Source organism: Artemia franciscana, chromosome 5, assembly GCF_032884065.1.
Source record: "Artemia franciscana chromosome 5, ASM3288406v1, whole genome shotgun sequence".
In the NCBI taxonomy this organism is placed as follows: domain Eukaryota; kingdom Metazoa; phylum Arthropoda; class Branchiopoda; order Anostraca; family Artemiidae; genus Artemia; species Artemia franciscana.
In genome coordinates, this window is record NC_088867.1 from 34,668,285 (window position 1) to 34,687,269 (window position 18,985).

General features: G+C 35.1%; 1 protein-coding gene across 4 annotated transcripts in view; it reads right to left on the bottom strand.

Moving 5' to 3' along the window:
• The window catches only part of LOC136027318 (myosin-I heavy chain-like), a 162,876-nt gene that overhangs the window by 126,164 nt on the left and 17,727 nt on the right, over positions 1-18,985 (bottom strand). For all 4 annotated transcript variants that reach the window (XM_065704442.1, XM_065704440.1, XM_065704443.1 and 1 more), the window contains exons 5-8: positions 15,676-15,889; positions 9,403-9,592; positions 4,550-4,957; positions 2,157-2,282 (exon numbers count right to left, since the gene is read on the bottom strand). In XM_065704442.1, the coding sequence (XP_065560514.1) occupies positions 2,157-2,282; positions 4,550-4,957; positions 9,403-9,592; positions 15,676-15,889 (938 nt within the window). The remainder of the gene's footprint in view (positions 1-2,156; positions 2,283-4,549; positions 4,958-9,402; positions 9,593-15,675; positions 15,890-18,985) is intronic.

An 18,985-nucleotide genomic window follows, 5' to 3' on the forward strand; every position in this document is an offset into this window, starting at 1 on the left:
TAATTCATATTTTACTGTTATAGCTGGTTATCCTTGCTATGAAAAGTGTTAGTGCAGTCATTGGTTCCTGGAGCATGTGTTTTTGTTTTGGTTGTTTGGTTTTTTTTTCTTCTTTTATTTTTCCTCTTCTCTGCCTCATCATGTTATGTGAATGATGTGTGTTCAATGAATAATAAAGTAGCTTCACTTATCTTGGCTGACTAATAGACTCTTGTGAAGGCCTTGACCTTGACCTAGAGAACAGAATAACAAAACCACTTGCTAATAACCACCATTTGCGGAACTGACGGGAGATTAGCATTGGCTTGAACAAAATGTTGAATTCGATACCTACCACGAGCTACAACAAATCATCACATCTTGATCTCTTCCTTATAGACCATCCAGGTTCCTTTAAGCTTGACGTACATGCCTTCACAAGTGACCAAATTGCCGTCATTGCACGTGAAAATCTTTATATTTTTCCTCAATAAATCACAAGAGACAAATCTGGCAAAACAAAAGAGGATATTGTGATGGCTAGAGACGAACTTGTTACTGAGTAATGGAGAGCCTTCTTCCTTGAAGGGTCCCAGAAAGCAACAGAAAATTACCCGCAGACCTTAGTAGACTCTGTCGCAAGCTATGTCCCATCGAAGCGGATCCTACTGTCCAGTAGGATCCAGTAGTTGACATTAAACCAAGGCAAACCTTGGTTTAATGTCACGATTTGAGCAAAACAAAAGGTACACAACCGATGGCTACTCTCAGATTGAAAAGGACTGACTTGACCCCATAAAATCACGTTAAGAAAAGGTTCGAAAGATTCGGCAATCCCGTGCTCAGTAGAGGGAGAAATTTACTAAGATGTTTCAGAATGATTTGCTAAAAGATGGTGGAGAAGTGCCAAAGAGGTCTTGAGAGGTTTTGTGGAGTTAACATCCAAATGCCAATCCCAAGGGAATAGAAGAATTATAAGAGTGAGTATTGTAGACTTGTGTTTTCAGGTATTTTAAAATGTCGGAGAGTGCAATGAAAGCAAATTTCATTCACCAGCAAATCAACTAGCTTACTTAACATTCCTGACTTTTCCAAAGTTATCTTAGGCCTATTTTGCGTAGACTGGACTTTGATTTAAGATAATTCTGAAGGTAAAAAATACTGACACAGTAATATCAATTATAGAGACATGTCCACTTTAATCATATAACAGAGCAGATTAAGTATATTCATTATCTAAATTTCTACCAATTGTTCTAATATTTTAATGAAGTTACCCGATGCCACACTATCAGTGGCACTATTAAGTCACCATTAATCCAACTCTTATAAGTTTCTCATTCTCTTAGTAGTCATGTGAGCCACTCGTACGTAAAAAATTGAAAGAGCATGCGATTCCCGGAATCCTGCTTACACATATTAGTTTCTTAAAAAATCATTAAGCAACAGTTTGCTTCCTTAAGGTGATGCGATACCTTAAAAAATCTCCCTATCTTGTCCATTATTAACCTTTTTAGTTTATGTGCCCAAACTAATTAGAATTGCCTGGGCGGTCTTGTAATAGCTTGTAGACCTTGGATAAAAAAAAATGAAGAAGCGAAAGAAATCCAAAAGCCGACACCTTATTCCCCGTGAGTAGTAGAACAAACCATTTAACCTCTCCGGTTTTTCACTGGATATTGATATATTCAGTCTTAATGAAACTTATATTATCAGAAAGTGTGAATTTTGTATTCTCGATTAAATAAAGCAGTATTTCTTTTAAAGTTCAGGAAAAGACAATCCCTATCAATTTTCTGGCATACCTGCTACGAAAAAAGCTAAAGATCAGTTCAAACGAATTATCATTTAGGCAATTTGGGCACTTAGGAGTTCCTTGCCATGTCCCCCGGTAGATCGCCAACAGAAGGATGTCAATTTTCACTGACTTTCCTTTCAAATTTATTAATAAAAAAAAACAAATTATCGATAGCTCGCGATGACAGCTAGTCGCTTGGAAAAATCCACTGGTGGATCCTTTGTCTTCGTGGCAGTCAGCCGACGCTGAAGCTAACAAAATGATTTTTAAAAGACTGTATCACCTTGAGCAGCAATCTTATCATTTAGCAGCCCTTTTCATCCACCCGAATTTAACTTAGAGTTCTATTTTATATGTACTGATGACAAAAACCCTTTACCTTAGGCATATGGCACTGTTCAGTAAGCAGTTTAAGTATACATCGTGGAGGCTTTTCAACAAGCTCAAGACAGGGAGTATTGTCAGCAAATTGAATTTGAGCAAACTTAATCTCTTCTTGACGATACTAAAACAAAAAATACAATTAGACAAAAAGTTTACCAAGACCACAAAAAACTGTTCAATGTCTTGTGTGGGTCAAAACACGACAAAACATTTTTTCCCACTATTTCTCAATTATTTCATAAGGGTATTTTGTACTAATCTCAAGAAAGGAGGGGGCTCCTTCCTGGTGTGCAGATATTCATACATGGATGCTAAGGGGAAACATAAGAAAAAAAACTTGCCAAACGGTCAACTCAACGTCAACTAAACAACAACAACAACACGATCAAACTGGGTCGTCTTCTAAAGATTTTCAATCATACAACTACAAATTCGACGTTTTATCTTTCCCGGGAAAACTAGACCTTTAAATGTTCCCATTTATATTCTCCATCAATTATTATAACTGTCTTATTTTCACTAGTATCTCTTATTCTGAACAGGAGGCATATAGCCTAGATCCAACCTTTGAAGAGATTTTGGGTATGGTCGACAACCGTCACTATCACACTTTCATTTGACAACCGTCATTTGTATTAAATTTGGTTACAATATAAAATAGACTTTGAGGTTCTGAAACATGCTTTTAGGGATTTTTCAACAATTCAGCCCTCATAAGTGGTAGGACTTCAGGGAAGGCTCTGGCCCATGAACTCCCTGAATGTTGCACCTTTGGCTAATATTACTGTACCTAAATAAAAAATATCAAAACAAAGTCACCATAATGAAGTGAAAATCAAGAATTTTATAAGATAATAGAGCCAAGGCAAAATCGTATTAAAATACAAACAAACTGAACATCTACTTATAATTTTTTTTGTTACTGTATTCTCTTTTTTATTGTCTAAATATTTTAAAAAGCCAATAAAGGTTCAAAAAACAGAGCTTTTTGTCCCTACAGAAATTGCATTTCCTTTGAGGCATAATATGTTTCAAAGCATTAGTTAACACAATTTAAAAAGGCAGGGCTATGTATCTCTCAAGAAATGAGAATTATTGTGATTGACTGGCAAAAGTAAATTAATAGAATGAAAGGATACTATTCAACACAGAAGTACAGGACAGTTACCCTCGCTTTTTCTCTTTGATTTGAAGCAGTCTCGGGAAAAAATATTTTCAAAGTTTTTCAATTGGGTGGTGAGAGTTTTGGTATGTTGAAACTAGAATGATAAATAAAATACATCATCTGGCTATACAACAATAATATTCAATTTCTATTTCTAAATAAAACGAGGTATTGGCTGAAATTTTTTCTCTCTTTTTTTTTTTTTTTTTTTTTTTTTTTTTTTTTTTTTTTTTTAGGAATTCTTGAATTTTAAAATGAATTTTTTTTTCAATTTCTGGTTTTATCTTTGGGCTAGATAATCTAGTATACAAAAAAAGCAGGAGCATTGGGAGCTTTAAGCAGCCTTGTAGAGCTGTCTCTCAGATGGGCTGTTCCTATAAAAAAAAAACTGCGCGTGTATTTTATCAAGCCAAGGTTGAATAGACCCCTGAAATCTATGTATGACCCTTGGTTAAACATCAGCCGCATGTAAGGTTTTTATATTTGCCTGAAAAAAAAAATCCTGTAAACAAATAGAGATGCAATGGGCGTCCTTGACGAATTTTTAAATAATGGGGAGGAGGTTTATATATTCAAACACTAAAAGGGCAAAGGGGGTGGGGTTTTTGCAGGGTATTTGATATAAAATTGTATCTGTAAAATAGATCATCCAAACCTGTAGAAAAAGAACTATAACTAGACGAAACTTATACTTGACTGGCGGGGGGGGGGGGAGGTAATTCCTAAACTTTAACAAGGCAATTCTAACTTTAATTAGAATGTAATTAACTTCTTTTGTATTTTTCCACCAAGAAAACGACAATTTTTCCTCACCCTCCCCGGTATAAATGCCAATCCTAAATGTAAATCAACTTACTCAAGATATTTGTTAAATTTCCGCCTGGCATTCTTTAGGCAGCAGCAACAAAACTTACAATTTCTCTGCAAAATAATAGCAGAAGAACCTTGATAGAGAAATATACCTGCTTCTGCTTCCACAGACATGACTGTGTTTTGGATATTGCTGATTTATAAATTTATTTGCGTTTTTCTGTATTTTGATCTTTCAATTTTCTGTGTTTCATAGTCCGTTAACATATGGGCTCAGAAATAGTACCAAAGGCAGCATATTTCAAAGATCTTTTCTTCTACGTTTTAATATGCTATATTTGCTAAATCTACATACCATAGAAAACAACAACACAGAACCGGGTTACTATAAAATAAAAAAGAAAGAAAATTACCGTTTCGAGCTCCAACGCAAACACATAATGATTAAAAAACTTGTGCAATTTTTCATTGGCATAATTAATACACAGCTGTTCGAAAGAGTTCACACTGAAATTTTCAAATCCAAAAATATCCAAAACTCCAACATACAGACCCGAGGAGGTCTTAGGAGCCGTACACCGATTAATATGATTTATGAGCCAATAAAAAGTGTTCGAATATAGCGCTTTCGACATTGCATGTCGATTCTCAACTGCTTCTGGGTATTTGAGAGGTATTTCTGTAACGTTACCACATACGTTAATTTGCCTCCGAAGCAAAAGGTCGGTGAGCTTTGTTTTGTCAATGAACAGAAGATTGGCCACATTTTCAACCAGTTTTTGGTCACAACTTGAAAGTTGTGTTGTTTCACCATCTACATCCTAAAAATAAAATTTTGGAGTTCATACCAGAATTAGTTTATTTTCAACAATCTAGGGACGGGATGTGTTGGCTCAAAGGACGGGAAACGTCCTTCTAAGGTGGTCCCTATCGTCCTGATTAGAAATAAAATATTTCTTTAGAAAAATAAACAACTCTAATTTTCTATGTTTTTTTTTAACCTGTTCCACAGGATATTTGTGAGAAATCCAAAAAAGAATTTGCTAACTGAGAAATACTGGTTGTCACGGATCTCGAGCAGTAAGTGTTGTATGTAGCATTTACTTTAAAATATCAAGTAGCCTTCGATTGGTTCTATTTGATAATTTGTTTGTTTATTTTGTGTATAAATTAAAAATATTGTATAGAAACTGGTCATTCTGTTTATCTACATTATGAGTTTTATTGACTTCTTTTGCGCCAATACTCACAGTGCCAAGTATTTCTCATATTTATATTCTAGTCAACGTTTTTTGTTCACAAATTCGAGATTAAAATTTAAAGCCTTAATAGAAACAAAACAAATAAATGCGTAGAACACAAAAAAAAAACACAGCAAAATTGACAATACAAATTAACCTAAAACTACATATACAGATGTGAATGTAATTCACTATATTCTTGTATTTATTATTTAATATTTATGTTTGTATTGAGCATGGGAGAGCTGAATTTTAACTGCTAAGTAGACTTTATGATATAATTACACGCTTTAGCTTCATTATGCATTATTTTGCACCTCAATTCATGCAACACTAAAACCCTAACAGGATATTACGGCAATCTACCACTGGAGCTGGGGAATGCTTTTTTGTAGCTAAGTTGGGCCTCCTTTCACACGACACTTAAAACGTAGCACGATATTAAAATATTTTACCCCTAAATATGGGGAACTATATGTAGGGTGTTCCTTTCAAAGCTCATTTCGACTTCCGTTTAAGCAACATTGAAAACCTAGCCGGATATTACAGTACTTTACCACAAGAGCAAGGAAATGAGTTGTGAGGTTTTCCTTTTACCTCTCAATGTCTTGAATCACAATTTTCTTTTTTATGAATACAATTTTTTTTTTTCATAGTAGATCTAGGGAAGAAAGCATTATTATCCTAAATGTTCTTATTTAGCCGCCGTGTCTCAGAGAAGAGAGTTAGAAACGCACCTATTATTAGTGAAAAAGTATAATATTAGTAAATTAATATTACTTCTGAAAAAGAGGAAATACCAAGTGATTTTAGGAAAACTCTAACTAAACACGTCCATAAGACAGGTAATGAGGTAATGAGTGGTAATTTATTGAGGCATTAGCCTGGTTTCTGTAGGAGCCGAATTACTTGGTATGATGATGCTTTTTAGACTTTTATTCATCAGATGCCTTCAGTCCTCGGTTTTATAGATTATGAGCAAATCTTTGATTCAGCTGATAAAAGTGCTTAGTAAAGATCCTATCCTTGCAAGGTAACCAGATTAATACATCAAAGTAATTAGTTCGGTGCACGAGAATAACATAGCTGCAGTCAACGTAGGAAATGAGGTAGCTGGTTTCGTGTTAAATTACGAGTTATGCATGGTTGCGTTCTATTCCCCTTTACATTGATCACTTTGACGGACTTTGTCCTAAGGAGCACAGCAAAGGCAATGGGAGGCCATGGAACCGATTGAGGAGGTACGTCTCCTAGACTTAGAAATTTTTGGTGATCTATTATCCTAGATAAAAATGTTAGCAAAATGAATGTACGTCTAGAGGTTTTGCAAGTTCAGGGTGTAAAAATACGTTTAAAATTAACTACAAGAAGACTAAGTTTCTTTGACTATGAATAATTGAAGACTAGAATAGGAAGCTAAGACTAGAATAAGTGTTGCGCAACGCGACGATCGATCAAGTGTACTTGGCAGTACTCTCAGTAGAAAATTGAAAAAGTTGATCAGGTGGGCAGCTTTACTTGCCTTGGTAGTATTATTAGTAAAGACGGTGGGAGCAATGAAGATGTTAAAAGTAGAATAGCCAAGGCTCATGGAATTCTTTCACAGTTAGAAAAAGTTTGGAAGAACAGGACGATAAGTCTGCAAACCAAGAATAGAACATTGAAAGGTACAGTGATGACAGTCGTCAAAGATGACTTACCTTGGTAGTATTATTAGTAAAGACGGCGGGACCAGTGAAGATGTTAAAAGTAGAATAGCCAAGACTCGTGGAGCTTTTTCACAGTTAGAAAAAGTTTGGAAGAATAGGACGATATGTCACGTGACGATCGATCAAGTGTACTTGGTAGTATTATTAGTAGAAAATTGAAAAAAATTGATCAGGTGGGCAGCTTCACTTGCCTTGGTAGTATTATTAGTAAAGACAGTGGGAGCAGTGAAGATGTTAAAAGTAGAATAGCCAAGGCTCATGGAGTTCTTTCACAGTTAGAAAAGGTTTGGAAGAATAGGATGATAAGTTTGTAAACCAAGAATAGAATATTGAAAGGTACAGTGATGAGAGTCGTCAAATATGACTTACCTTGGTAGTATTATTAGTAAAGACGGTGGGAGCAGTGAAGATGTTAAAAGTAGAATAGCCAAGGCTCATGGTGTTTTTCTTTTTTTTCACAGTTAGAAAAAGTTTGGAAGAATAGGACGATATGACTGCACATCAAGAATAGAATATTGAAAGGTACAGTGATGACAATGGTCAAGTATGGTACTAAAGCATGGGCGCTCAAAAAACATAAGATGAGTAGTTAGTTGTTTTCTAGAGTAGCAGTAGTAGTGCCTTTGTAGGAAAAGTCTTTGGTGATCCTTAGGATAACTTTAATAGCATGATCTAAGATTCATACTTACAGTTACTATTTAAACACTAACTATTTTGATATTATAAAACTTTCTCAAATAGTCATCAATTTTCACCTTTGGCACTTAAAACTGAAGATCTGTACTTATGAAGCAATCCCGAGAAGGTATTGCTTCAACCCCAATTGGGTAGCATTTTTAAAAGTTTTTTTTTGTAAATTTGAGCCTTGACCTAAAGTTGGCTGTGTGGAATGGGGAGAGTTTCGAAGGGATCAAGGTCATACTAACAGCTATTTTTTTCGGATTTCACTTCATACTTTAAAACTTCAGTTTGACCTGACCGTGATTAGTGGGCAAAATTTTGATTACAATATTTGATTCTTATGCTTTTGATCCATATATACCAACCGAAATAAAAGCGTTCAATAATTGTCTTGATTTTCTTTAGCAGACGGATCTTGTACTCGTTTTTGAGGGGTGAGGGGTAAAACCTAGATCAACCACCGACAATACACGAGAGAAGTCGGACAATTTCTTTGTCCCAAATATCGGAGAAATAAATCCGATATTGCGGTGGAAGAATGGAAGGAGTAAATTGGTCAGAACCCTTCCCCTGTTAAGAGATGAATTCAATACTGGCAGAGATACAATAAATCAAATGCAAAATGGTACCTGGGATAAAAACTTCAAAGATCCAAATCAAATCATTTCATTAACAGTATTCTTTATATTACACTAAAAAACATGGACGTTTTTGACATTCTTCGATGTCATTCTTCGTTTTTGACATTCAATTTAATTCAATACATCAGGATAATGGTCCCAAAAAGGAGATGTGGTTAACGCGATATTATACGTGCACTGGATAAAAGACTCCCCTTGACTACTAAGGTCCTTGCGTTAGCCCAACGGTGTATTGCAACAGCTGATTTTGAGGTCGTCCCCCCACTCCCGGCCCTCTTCATATTTTTGTAATATCTGAAATTAAGATACCTCTGAACAAAAATACTTGACAGTTCCTTTCGTTCACATTGTTTGTATTTTCTAGATGTTAACTATCCAGCAACGCCTGATGGGTTAATTCACATTTTCTCAAATCACATGTGTAAGTTGATAACCCTAGCCTAAAATTTTCAATATAGCACTAAAAAACATGGACATTTTTTGACGAATGTCAAAAGGTGACGAATGTTCGCCTAGTTTACATACAGGCAAAATATCCGCATTGTTTTAGTCTTTCATTTCTTTTCTCTCTACTGGCCGCAGTGTCGGGATATTTTTTTTTTCATTGAATTTTATTTCCCTTTATCGTTTGTTGACATTTTCTCATTAAGTTGAATTGCATTCCAGGCATCAGGATTTAGGTGATATAGCTTGACCAACATTTCTTTTCTTTGATAAAGTCTAAGACCATTGAACAGAAATGTAGCTACTGTTACAAAGCATTTCTGTGCACATTAGAGCAAGCAATACAGCCTACAATTTAAATAATAAAAGAGTATAGTATTCCAAGGGCTTGTATAAATGGTTTCTCTCTCTAATAAATCTTGCACTTGGGAAAAAGAAAACTTTTGTTGGTAGTCATATATTACTTGGCTAATAGCCAGATTAATCAGCCATTTATCTCCTACAGGAAAATTATTGGGATTTCGCTTACTACTTTATCAATAGCTCTTACCTCAAATTCCAGATTTCCAAGTAAAAGAATTGCACTTAACGTTGAGAATATACCATTGACATAATCCTGAGGTATTTGGAATATACTAAAAGCCACTTGTAGTGCCTCGAATCGTGACAAATCCTTCTTATCAGGCCTACTCTCACCTTGTATCAGGTACTTGTACTCATTTAGTGGAAGTAGATAAAACCTAAAGTAAAGCGAAAATGAATGTATTACCATAATTGAAGTTTGTAATTAGATAGCAAAACAAAGCCTCTCCTAATGCGTGGTCACTTTTTGTTCATTTTCAGTTTTAATCAGTCTTTATTCGAAAATTTTGTCAATTTCATTTCTGCACGTTAAGATGTAAATACAAAAGATAAAACCGCTGTGTTTTATCCCCCTTTATACGGATCATTTTGATGGACTTTGTCTCAAGGAGCATAGAAAAGGTAATGGGAGAACCTGGAATCAAATGGGGAAGGAAAACTCTCCTGGACTTAGATTATGCTGATGATTTAAGCATCCTAGATGAAAGTGTGAGCAAAATGAATGAGCTTTTATAGGTTTTGCGAGTTCAGGATGTTAGAATAGGTTTGAAAATTAATGTTAAGAAGACTAAGTCACTAAGGCTAGGAATAAGCAAACATTAAAAGATGACATTGGGCGACGAAAAGATTAATCAGGTGGGCAGCTTTACTTACCGTGGTAGCATTTTTAGTAAAGACGGTGGGAGCAGTGAAGATGTTGAAAGTAGAATAGCCAGAGCTCAGGGTGTTTTTTTCACAGTTAGAAAAAGTTTGGAAGAATAGGAAGATAAGTCTGCAAACCAAGATTAGAATATTGGAAGGCACAGTGATGACGGTGGTCAAATATGGCTCTGAAGCATGGGCATCTGAAAAGTGGATGAAGATTAACTAGATGTTTTCCAAAAAAATTGCCTACGGATTGCTCTGGGTACCCGGCTGACTGACCTTGTTTCAAACAGTAGGATGTACGAAAAATGTAGTTCAATCCCGCTTTCTAGGGCTACAATGCAAGAAAGGTTGAGGTGGCTAGGGCACGTTCTGTGGAAGAATGATGACAGATAGCCGAAGATTGTCCTTTTCGGCCAATCGTCTAGGGAAAAACGGAAAGTAGGTCATTCTCGTCTGGGGTAGGAGGATGTCATAAAGAAAGATTTAAAGGAAATGGGAACTTCTTGGAAGGGTGTAAAGAGGGAGACTTTGAATAGATTGGGATGGAGGAGGAGCGTGAGCAGCTGTGTTGGCCTCAGGCAGCTTGGTGCTGCGGTGAGTTGTTAGTAGTAGTTCTTTATATTATCTACTCATTGCCGAAATCAAAACTTAGCCACCTTACTCAAGGCTCAACCTAGTGGTACGACCATATACGCCAGTGAACATTAATCTGACCTTCACTGGAGGGACAGGAGGGAGTTAATGGAGCTTTACAATACGAAAATATCAAACCTTTTATTAGCCTGTCTCATTTTTCAAATTCTCATGAACAATATTTTCGGGCAGGTAAAAGGAGGTAACTTACCTCTTAATATTCCCTCTTTGTTCATGTAAGGTAATTTAGCATTTTAAATTAGTCTAACATAGCTCAAGTAAAGCTTTCATATAATATCCTAGTCAAATCATTTATGGTGATGTGGCTCCATTGAAGTTGCCACAGATTTTGAGGGCCACCACCTAGCAGCTAAGCAGCGGTGCTGTGAATAATAGACAAGAAGGATAAACTGTTAGTATGTAATATATATATATACCGTGAATACAGAATAAATGATAAAGAAATAGAATGTAATAAGGATAAACTGTCAATGAAAAATGATGAACAATAAATAAGGAAAATAAGGACCATTTAGGTTAAATAATAAGGACCATTACATCCTCAAAAACCTTTTTCTAGGGCAAATAAACTGACCTCTGTCATAAGCAAGGCCACATTCAGTGGGGCGGGTGGGGGGATACAGGATTTGAACCCTCCTTCTCCGTAATTTTTACCCGAAACGTAATAAAATGCATATAAATAAATCTTTGAGCGGTTTTACAGTATTTTGTACCTCCCTCCTCAAAAAAAATTCTGGTTGCGTCCTTGGTCATAATGCTAGACACTCGAACACTTTGGATGTTTCAATTACATTTACTTTTAGCGAAGCTGAGAAACGTTTTATTCTTTAATAGTACTTCAAATATACAATTTAATTCTAATTAAACCAAACATAAATAATTAATAGAAGAGACCACAGGGAAAGACTAAATTAAAGCAAAAGACTTAAATGAATCAATATATGAATGAGTCCAAAAGCCATTTGACTGGGGTACAGTTTTCTTTTCTAGAGTTTTTGAATTACAATTAAATGATACTATTGGACAGAACAATCTTTAAAATAATAGACGGCCCCACCCATAGCTAAGATCCTGGATCTATTATGGTTTACAGCATTAAGGAACTCATAGTCTCACAATAATAAACAGTGACACGGCTAGCAAAATAATATCTAACGCTTCTCAACAGATGTTTTTTATTCCTATATTCACGGCGCCAGGCAATTAAAGGTATTTAATTGCCGCTATTCAATTACCTTATTTTGAAACCTCGAGGTTTTGAATACCTGCTGAACCTTCTTTTGAAGAAGCCAACAAATGGATTTGCAGGAATAACTTCCCCAGAAAAATCGTTCCAGATAAAAGTACAACATCGAATGAAGCTCTTCCTCAAGTACTCGGTTCCTGGTGTGTCCTCTTTAGATAATTAGACAGAGCAATGTGCCTTCGCTTCTGCCTTGTCGATTGGACAAAGGGGAGAACAATACGAGAGAGCTCGCTTGAAGGAGACAAATTCATGTACTTGTAGAAAAGAGCCATTTAGAGTCTGCAACAAGTCATGTGCAGAGGCGCAGCCCGCCCTGTTTTCCCTATTCTAGATCTTTTGGAGTGGTGCTAACAGCGTTTTTGGGGCACAAGCATACAGCGAGAATCCATATTCATATTCAGCTGTAGGTCTGATACAGGACATGTAAAGTGAATCGAGCTGGATGGAAGAAGGTTTTCACAGTGAAAAGTAACTCCAAGCTTTCTTGCGCAGGAGGTTCTCACCCGATCAAGGTGGTCATTCCAAGAGAGATCGATGGAGAATCCTCAGTAGAAGAAGCTCGTCGACTCTCTTTACAGTTTTATTTTTGAAACTGTACACAGGCTCCCCCAGCCTGTCCCCCTATTCTCAACCCCTCCCCCCAACCAAAAAATCCTACTGAAAACGCCTACACACTTCCCTTCACATTTTTGAAATTGAAACTGGGGTGTTCGCGCGGCAGCTTTAATCGGGTAACAAGAAGCTCCTTTGTTTTCGATGCATTAAAGCTGATCACCCATGTATCAGACCACTTTCCGTAGTGATCCATCTGTAGGGAAAGAGAGGCTTGTGTAAGGTCTTCGTGTCTTGGGATGGCTGAATGGGAATTCATACCGAAATCAATTTTCTTACCTTCAGCAGCAAAAATATCCTGCTACCTTAAGTTTCATGTGATAACGTTATTTCTTTGACATCGAAATCAAATAGAAATGTATACAGGTAGGCCCTAATTGGAGATTGCGTCTGATATATTGTAATGCCGAAACGAAAAAGTCTATTTTTTTATATTCTCGCATTTTGCATTTCCAAAAAATAACAATGAAGGGATTGTTAGGTTTTTATATTTTTCACACATGGAAAGAAACTTTCATGAGAAAAAAACAACTAAGATAAGCGTGTAAATGAATAAAATATCTTCTTTAATACACAACACCTAAGATTATGTTAGCTAGTTTATTTATATATCTTTTTTCAAAGACATGACGAGTGGAACCAACTTTTTCCCTGTCAAAGAAAGTCTCCTCTACGATACGAACAAGGGTGCATTCAGATCTTTTGTTGGGTCAAACAAAAATTTCAGGAGGAGGTGGATCAAACCCCGTACCCCCGGAAACGACCTTGAATACGAATAGGCATTTGCAAAGGAGACGAGTGAACAAAGATCATCAGGTGGTCCTTATTATTTTGGGCAAGACGAAATAAATTCACGCAAGTAAAGAAGAAAATAATAAGCGAGATCATATCTACTGGCATGCTATGAATGCAGAGCCATAATATGAAAATTATTGAAATATTACGCCGCTGTGCAGAAATTTGCCACTGGAAAATAGCATATTATAAAAGGGTTTCTCGATACTTTAAACTGAACGGCTGTATTGAGTAGGGGTCTCTTTACTACTTAATCAAAGCACTAGGATGAATCATTTCTATTTGAATGAACTCTCACTCAATTTTCCGAAACTATTAGTCTGACACGTTCACCTCTGAAATCAAATTTCAAGGACGGGGTTCATTCTCCTGTGTACAAGTTAAGTATATGATTGTCATATTTTGCATATATACCAGGTTTTCTCCGCTATGTACGGGTAAACATATGAGTGACGCATTTCGTAATTTACTCAAAATTTTCCTCATGCAATGAAGTTGAAAGATGAAAAACAAGACACCTACAAAATGTGGGTTTTTCTATTCATGTCTTTTAGTCCTGTCATAGCAAGCTTTGTAGAACCAAGACTAACCATAGTTGCACAAATGTTCAATCCCTTTGAAAAGTATGAGTTGATCAAAGTTTATTCTTTTTTTAGGGGAAGGGGTCAAAATACACAAAAAAATACATTTTGAGGCAATATTTTTTCAAGAGGAGCGGGATCCTTGGGGCAAAAGCCTGGGAGAGTTCCATTTATATGTGTGCAGCTAAGGTGCGAGCGATAATTTTTTGTTCTTTTCGGAATGGGACTGGACTGGTGCACTTACTAATAACATTCTCCTTTTACGGTCTACCTCAGAAAACACCTCAAACCACAACGAAAAATGTGTTGCATGGTATCTGCTGCAAGAGAACGGCAGAGGGCGTGAAATTTTTGTTTCGTTCCTCTAACTGAGAGGAAGAAAGAAATATCATTAATAAAAAGTACAAAATACATATTTATGATGGAATCAAAATATTTTAATAATCAAAAATTGAACTAAAATTGGCCTTTTTTCGTTAGGAGATGACATCAATACGCCAAGTAAAAGGGTCAGGTTTATTTGAGCATTCTAATATTTTTATTTGTATTTCAAGTATGGATCATCCCTCTCTTCCCTTTGCCCCTATGTCTCCCACTCTCTGTATCTGAGACAACTTAAACAGCCACTAGCAAAGCTAGGACCGTATGGCAAATTCGAATGCCCCTGCAAAGTGAGGGTCCTAGGCCTAGCAAAACAAGGCCTAATTTAAAAGATCTGGGGGAAAAGAGCCCATGCCCAACAAAGTCCACAAAGCACCAACAACTAGTCATAGATATTAATAAAATAATAATTAATATGCAAATATGCACAAAACCTAAAATGAATTTCCTTTATTTATAGAATTAATTTTGTTCTTAAAAACCTTTATCTTATCTTAAAAACCTCGATTAAATCTATGATTTTGGGAGGGAGATACCCCAGTGGCAAGGGGGTATCTGGAACGACCAATACAATATCACACCAACATTTTCTGGTTTATTATGGATTTATATTGGGAGAGAGAATCCACCATTCTTCTTCTAAGCAAGTGAACATTGGTCATTAAAATTCTCAATATCTGGTCACACAAAAATACTTTAACTAAAAAAGAAAAAAGACCGTAGCTTTACAGTTTATCATGGCAAAACTAATTAAAAGCAATCAAACCGTACAAAAATAGTTATGTTAAAGCAAAATATATTGAATATTCCTTAATATGTTATATTTGAACCGTTCAGACAGCAGCTTGAATTAATCCATAAAACAAAGCTTAAAGACAATTCAAAGCAAAGATTTACTGTTTATTTTGATTTAAATGCATGCTACATATTTGATAGTGATAATGTCCGGATCTTCTGGCCTTCCCTATTATATGATCAAGTAAGGAGAATACTCTGTGATTATGGACTCTTTTAAGTCTATCTCTAGCTTCAAACTTTAAGAAAAAGGGAAAAAATCGCCTTCAATGGCAAAAAGTTTACATATATGTATGAATCTTTGCGAATATACGAACTGAAAAAAAAAAAAAAAAAAAAAAAAAAAAAAAAAAAAAAAAAAAACTGAACTTACCGAATTGCTTCATTTGTTGTTAACCTGTCACGATAAAGAAAAAAAAAGAAAGCGACAATTAGTAAAAGAACTTTCAGTTATCTCTGCAATCTCAATCAAAATTTTTCAAAAAATAACCCTTGAAAATTCAGAAGGTAAGCTATATTAAAGACTTACCTATCAGCGATATCTTTATTAGCTTGACCAGCAGCCACTAACTGATAAAAAATATGGTAATTCTTTTCGCCAACATTTTGAAACGTTATTCGGCTTTGTTCTAATAAATATGTTTCAATTTTACATCCGTTAATTACTAGTTTTTTGTCAAAGCACAGCCGTATAAACTTCCCAAACCGACTTGAATTGTCGTTTCTTACTGTTTTTGCATTACCTACAAGAAAAGACAAAAGAAAACTTAGTCGTAGACAATACATTAAATTAGAGTTAAATGCACGAATAAGACCAGACTAGTTGTAGAAACAATAAAACACGAAGTCGTACATACACTAAAAAGACAAAGCCCGGAAAAGTAATAAAATAGCATTTATTTCCATTTGTAAGGGAAAACTGAGAAAAGAGACAAAATTAAAACTTACTTAAAAAACTTTAAATTACTTTAATTAATTACTTACTTTACTCACTTACTTTAATTAAAAAATTAAAGAAAACTGAGAAAAGAGAGACAAAATTAAAGAAAAACTTACCTACACAATAAACGATATAAAAGTTTAAAGGTTTGACACGGGCACATAAGAACAGGAGGGGGTAATGTCTCTTGAATGACCCCTCCCCCATTATATATTCTTGCATAAATGCCTGGTTAAAAAAAAAATACAATCTCTTACACTGTAATTCCTTGTACTTTAAACTATGCGATTAAGCAACTTCTTCCTTTTAGTTATTTCTGGACTGAAGTGGTTAACCCAGTTACTCTTCCCTTTACCCATCGCCTTAACGAAGAAGCCCCCCCCCCCTAGACAAAAGGGACGGAACCGTGCCTTCCCATGCATCTAAGTCAGTGATTTCCCAACATAGTGCTAGCATCAAGTACGTCCTTTTTAATCAATATTAATTATTAATAATTAATTATTAACATTAATAATATTATTAATATCAATTATTAATATTAAATATCAATTATTAATATTAAATATCAATATTAATAGTAAAGTACGTGCTTTTTAATCAATAATATTTAATATATATTAGAATGACCGCTAATCTTCTAGAATGGTCACCATAGGTTTTTCCCAAAAGCTTAGATAAAACTATGCCCTTTTTTACTGCTTTCAAGAAGAAATCACCAAAATTATAAATTTTATATTGTTTTGCTTTTTCAGTAATTTTTTTTACGAGTGTTTTAGTAATTTGTTTCAACCAAGTGGCAGCTTTATTAGTAGCATTCTATTAGACACTAGATGAAAAACAGAATTCATAAAAGTAATTCATCCGACATGAATAGCTCAATAGGAATTCAAGTAAATTAACAAGTTTAGCTCCCGAAGATAGCCTATCTTTAGCCTATTAGCTCCCAAAGATAGTCTACCCGTTGTAGCCTATAGCAGAAAATGGTCCATGGGCTTTGATGAGCTCTCTGTACAGAATGTACACTGGAATGCAGGGGGGGGGGGACCGAATTCGTTTTACATTAACAACATTATTACCTAATATTATTGAATACAGGAAAAAACCTCAATTACGCAGCATTCCTCGCCAGTAATCAAATAAAATACCTATGACTGGGTATTTTAAAGTTATTACTGAGCGTCTAAAGTGTTTTCTTTACGAAAGACCAAGCGTAGTTTGTAGGCTTGATTGAAGAAAACATTGCCAAAGGAGTGAAGAAAAACTTTGATTCAACAGAAAACACGTTAAGGAATAACATTTGCAGGTATATCTGACTGAATTAATCTATCTCCACTTTAGCAGACCATTTCTTTTAGAAAACGAGTTTCTCTAGAAAGTTACCATGCCCATTATTAGGCAAACACTGTTGGGTAAATAAAACAGCTATGATAAACAGCAGGTCGCTTAAGTGACGGCATTACTGGTCATTTCTAAACATATGATAGCATTTGTGAATGTTCAGTGTTTACTTAAGCGGTAGAGTTGCTTACACCTGAGGTAAAAGTCTGCTACAGTTTACATCATACACATAAAAGAAACTTCAATCAAATAACAAGGGTCTCTAGGACTCATGTCAATAGGCTGTATGTTTAAGTTATCGTTGTTTTATGATTCTGCGAGTGGTCACGGTGCTTATTTTGTAATGCTATTATTGAAATTTGGTGAAGTTGCCATTTTCAGTCTGGCACAAGTACTGAATTTTGTAAAGCATGAATTGCCAAAACGACCATTTTACTGTAAGTTTGAACAGAAATTATACCAGAATTCAAATTTAAAGAAAGCTTGCATTTTATAGTTGGTTTAAGTCTGCAAAATGACTGCAATTTTTTCATATCTTGGTTCCATAAAACATCTCATAAATTCCAAATAGCTTCTAAGATTTCCCCCCTCATAATTGCTTCTTCAATTACACAATATGCATCATAGTTTGCATGATTGGAAAATTTTAACTCCAATGCATAAAAAAAAATCATTTTTGATTTTACTTTAATACAGCACTTTATATTCATTTCTTTTTCCAACTGAAGTCCTGATCTTAGAATTTTTTATTTTTTTTTTTTTTTTGCATCCAATGCTGATTCTTCATATGTCTTTTTTTAAAGCAAAGAAACATTGAGAAATCTAAGGTCTTAATGTCGTACTTAAGGGTTGTTTGACCTGTCATAGTAGAACTACTATGATAAAAGATATACAAGCGAAAAGGCATATAATTGGTTTTCAAGATACAATCCTAAGTAAGATGGGACGATGTAAAACAAACCACTTTAGAAGTAATCAAATATACCACAGAATGTTCGAAATAACAACCTGAACGGTAGATTAATGTAGACTAGTTCTGGCTGACCTTTGTGGTCATAAATATGAAGATGATGTAAACCAGAGTGAATATCACAATCTTAGACTGTTGTTGCTCAAAGCTATTGATAGAATCTTGTTACTAGAAAATATGTAATTCTCTAGAAAAAGTTGACTTTTGTTAAAAGAATTTTCCTGATTTCAGATCAATTTTAATATCTAATAATGCTTTATATAGTTGCCATATACACACATCTCTTCTGTTGCCACCCCATGTAGGCAAATAAAATTTGAGTTTTTGTTTGGCAAGTAGAGAGGCAAGTCAGTTAAAGTTTTTTCTTGCCTGGTATGAGAGTTCAAGAGGAAAACAATATCAGTGATTTATTTGCTGTCTATCAACTATTGTTGATCAAATCTTTGCAACTGTCCTCTTATTTGCAATATAGACTTCAATTTGTATAATATATCTAAGTCTACTTGTATGATGATTCATCCTGGATGTATGTGGGCCATCAAGGAAATGTTTGTCTATTTTTTAGTTTAGTGCTCTCCTCTCCTCTTCTTT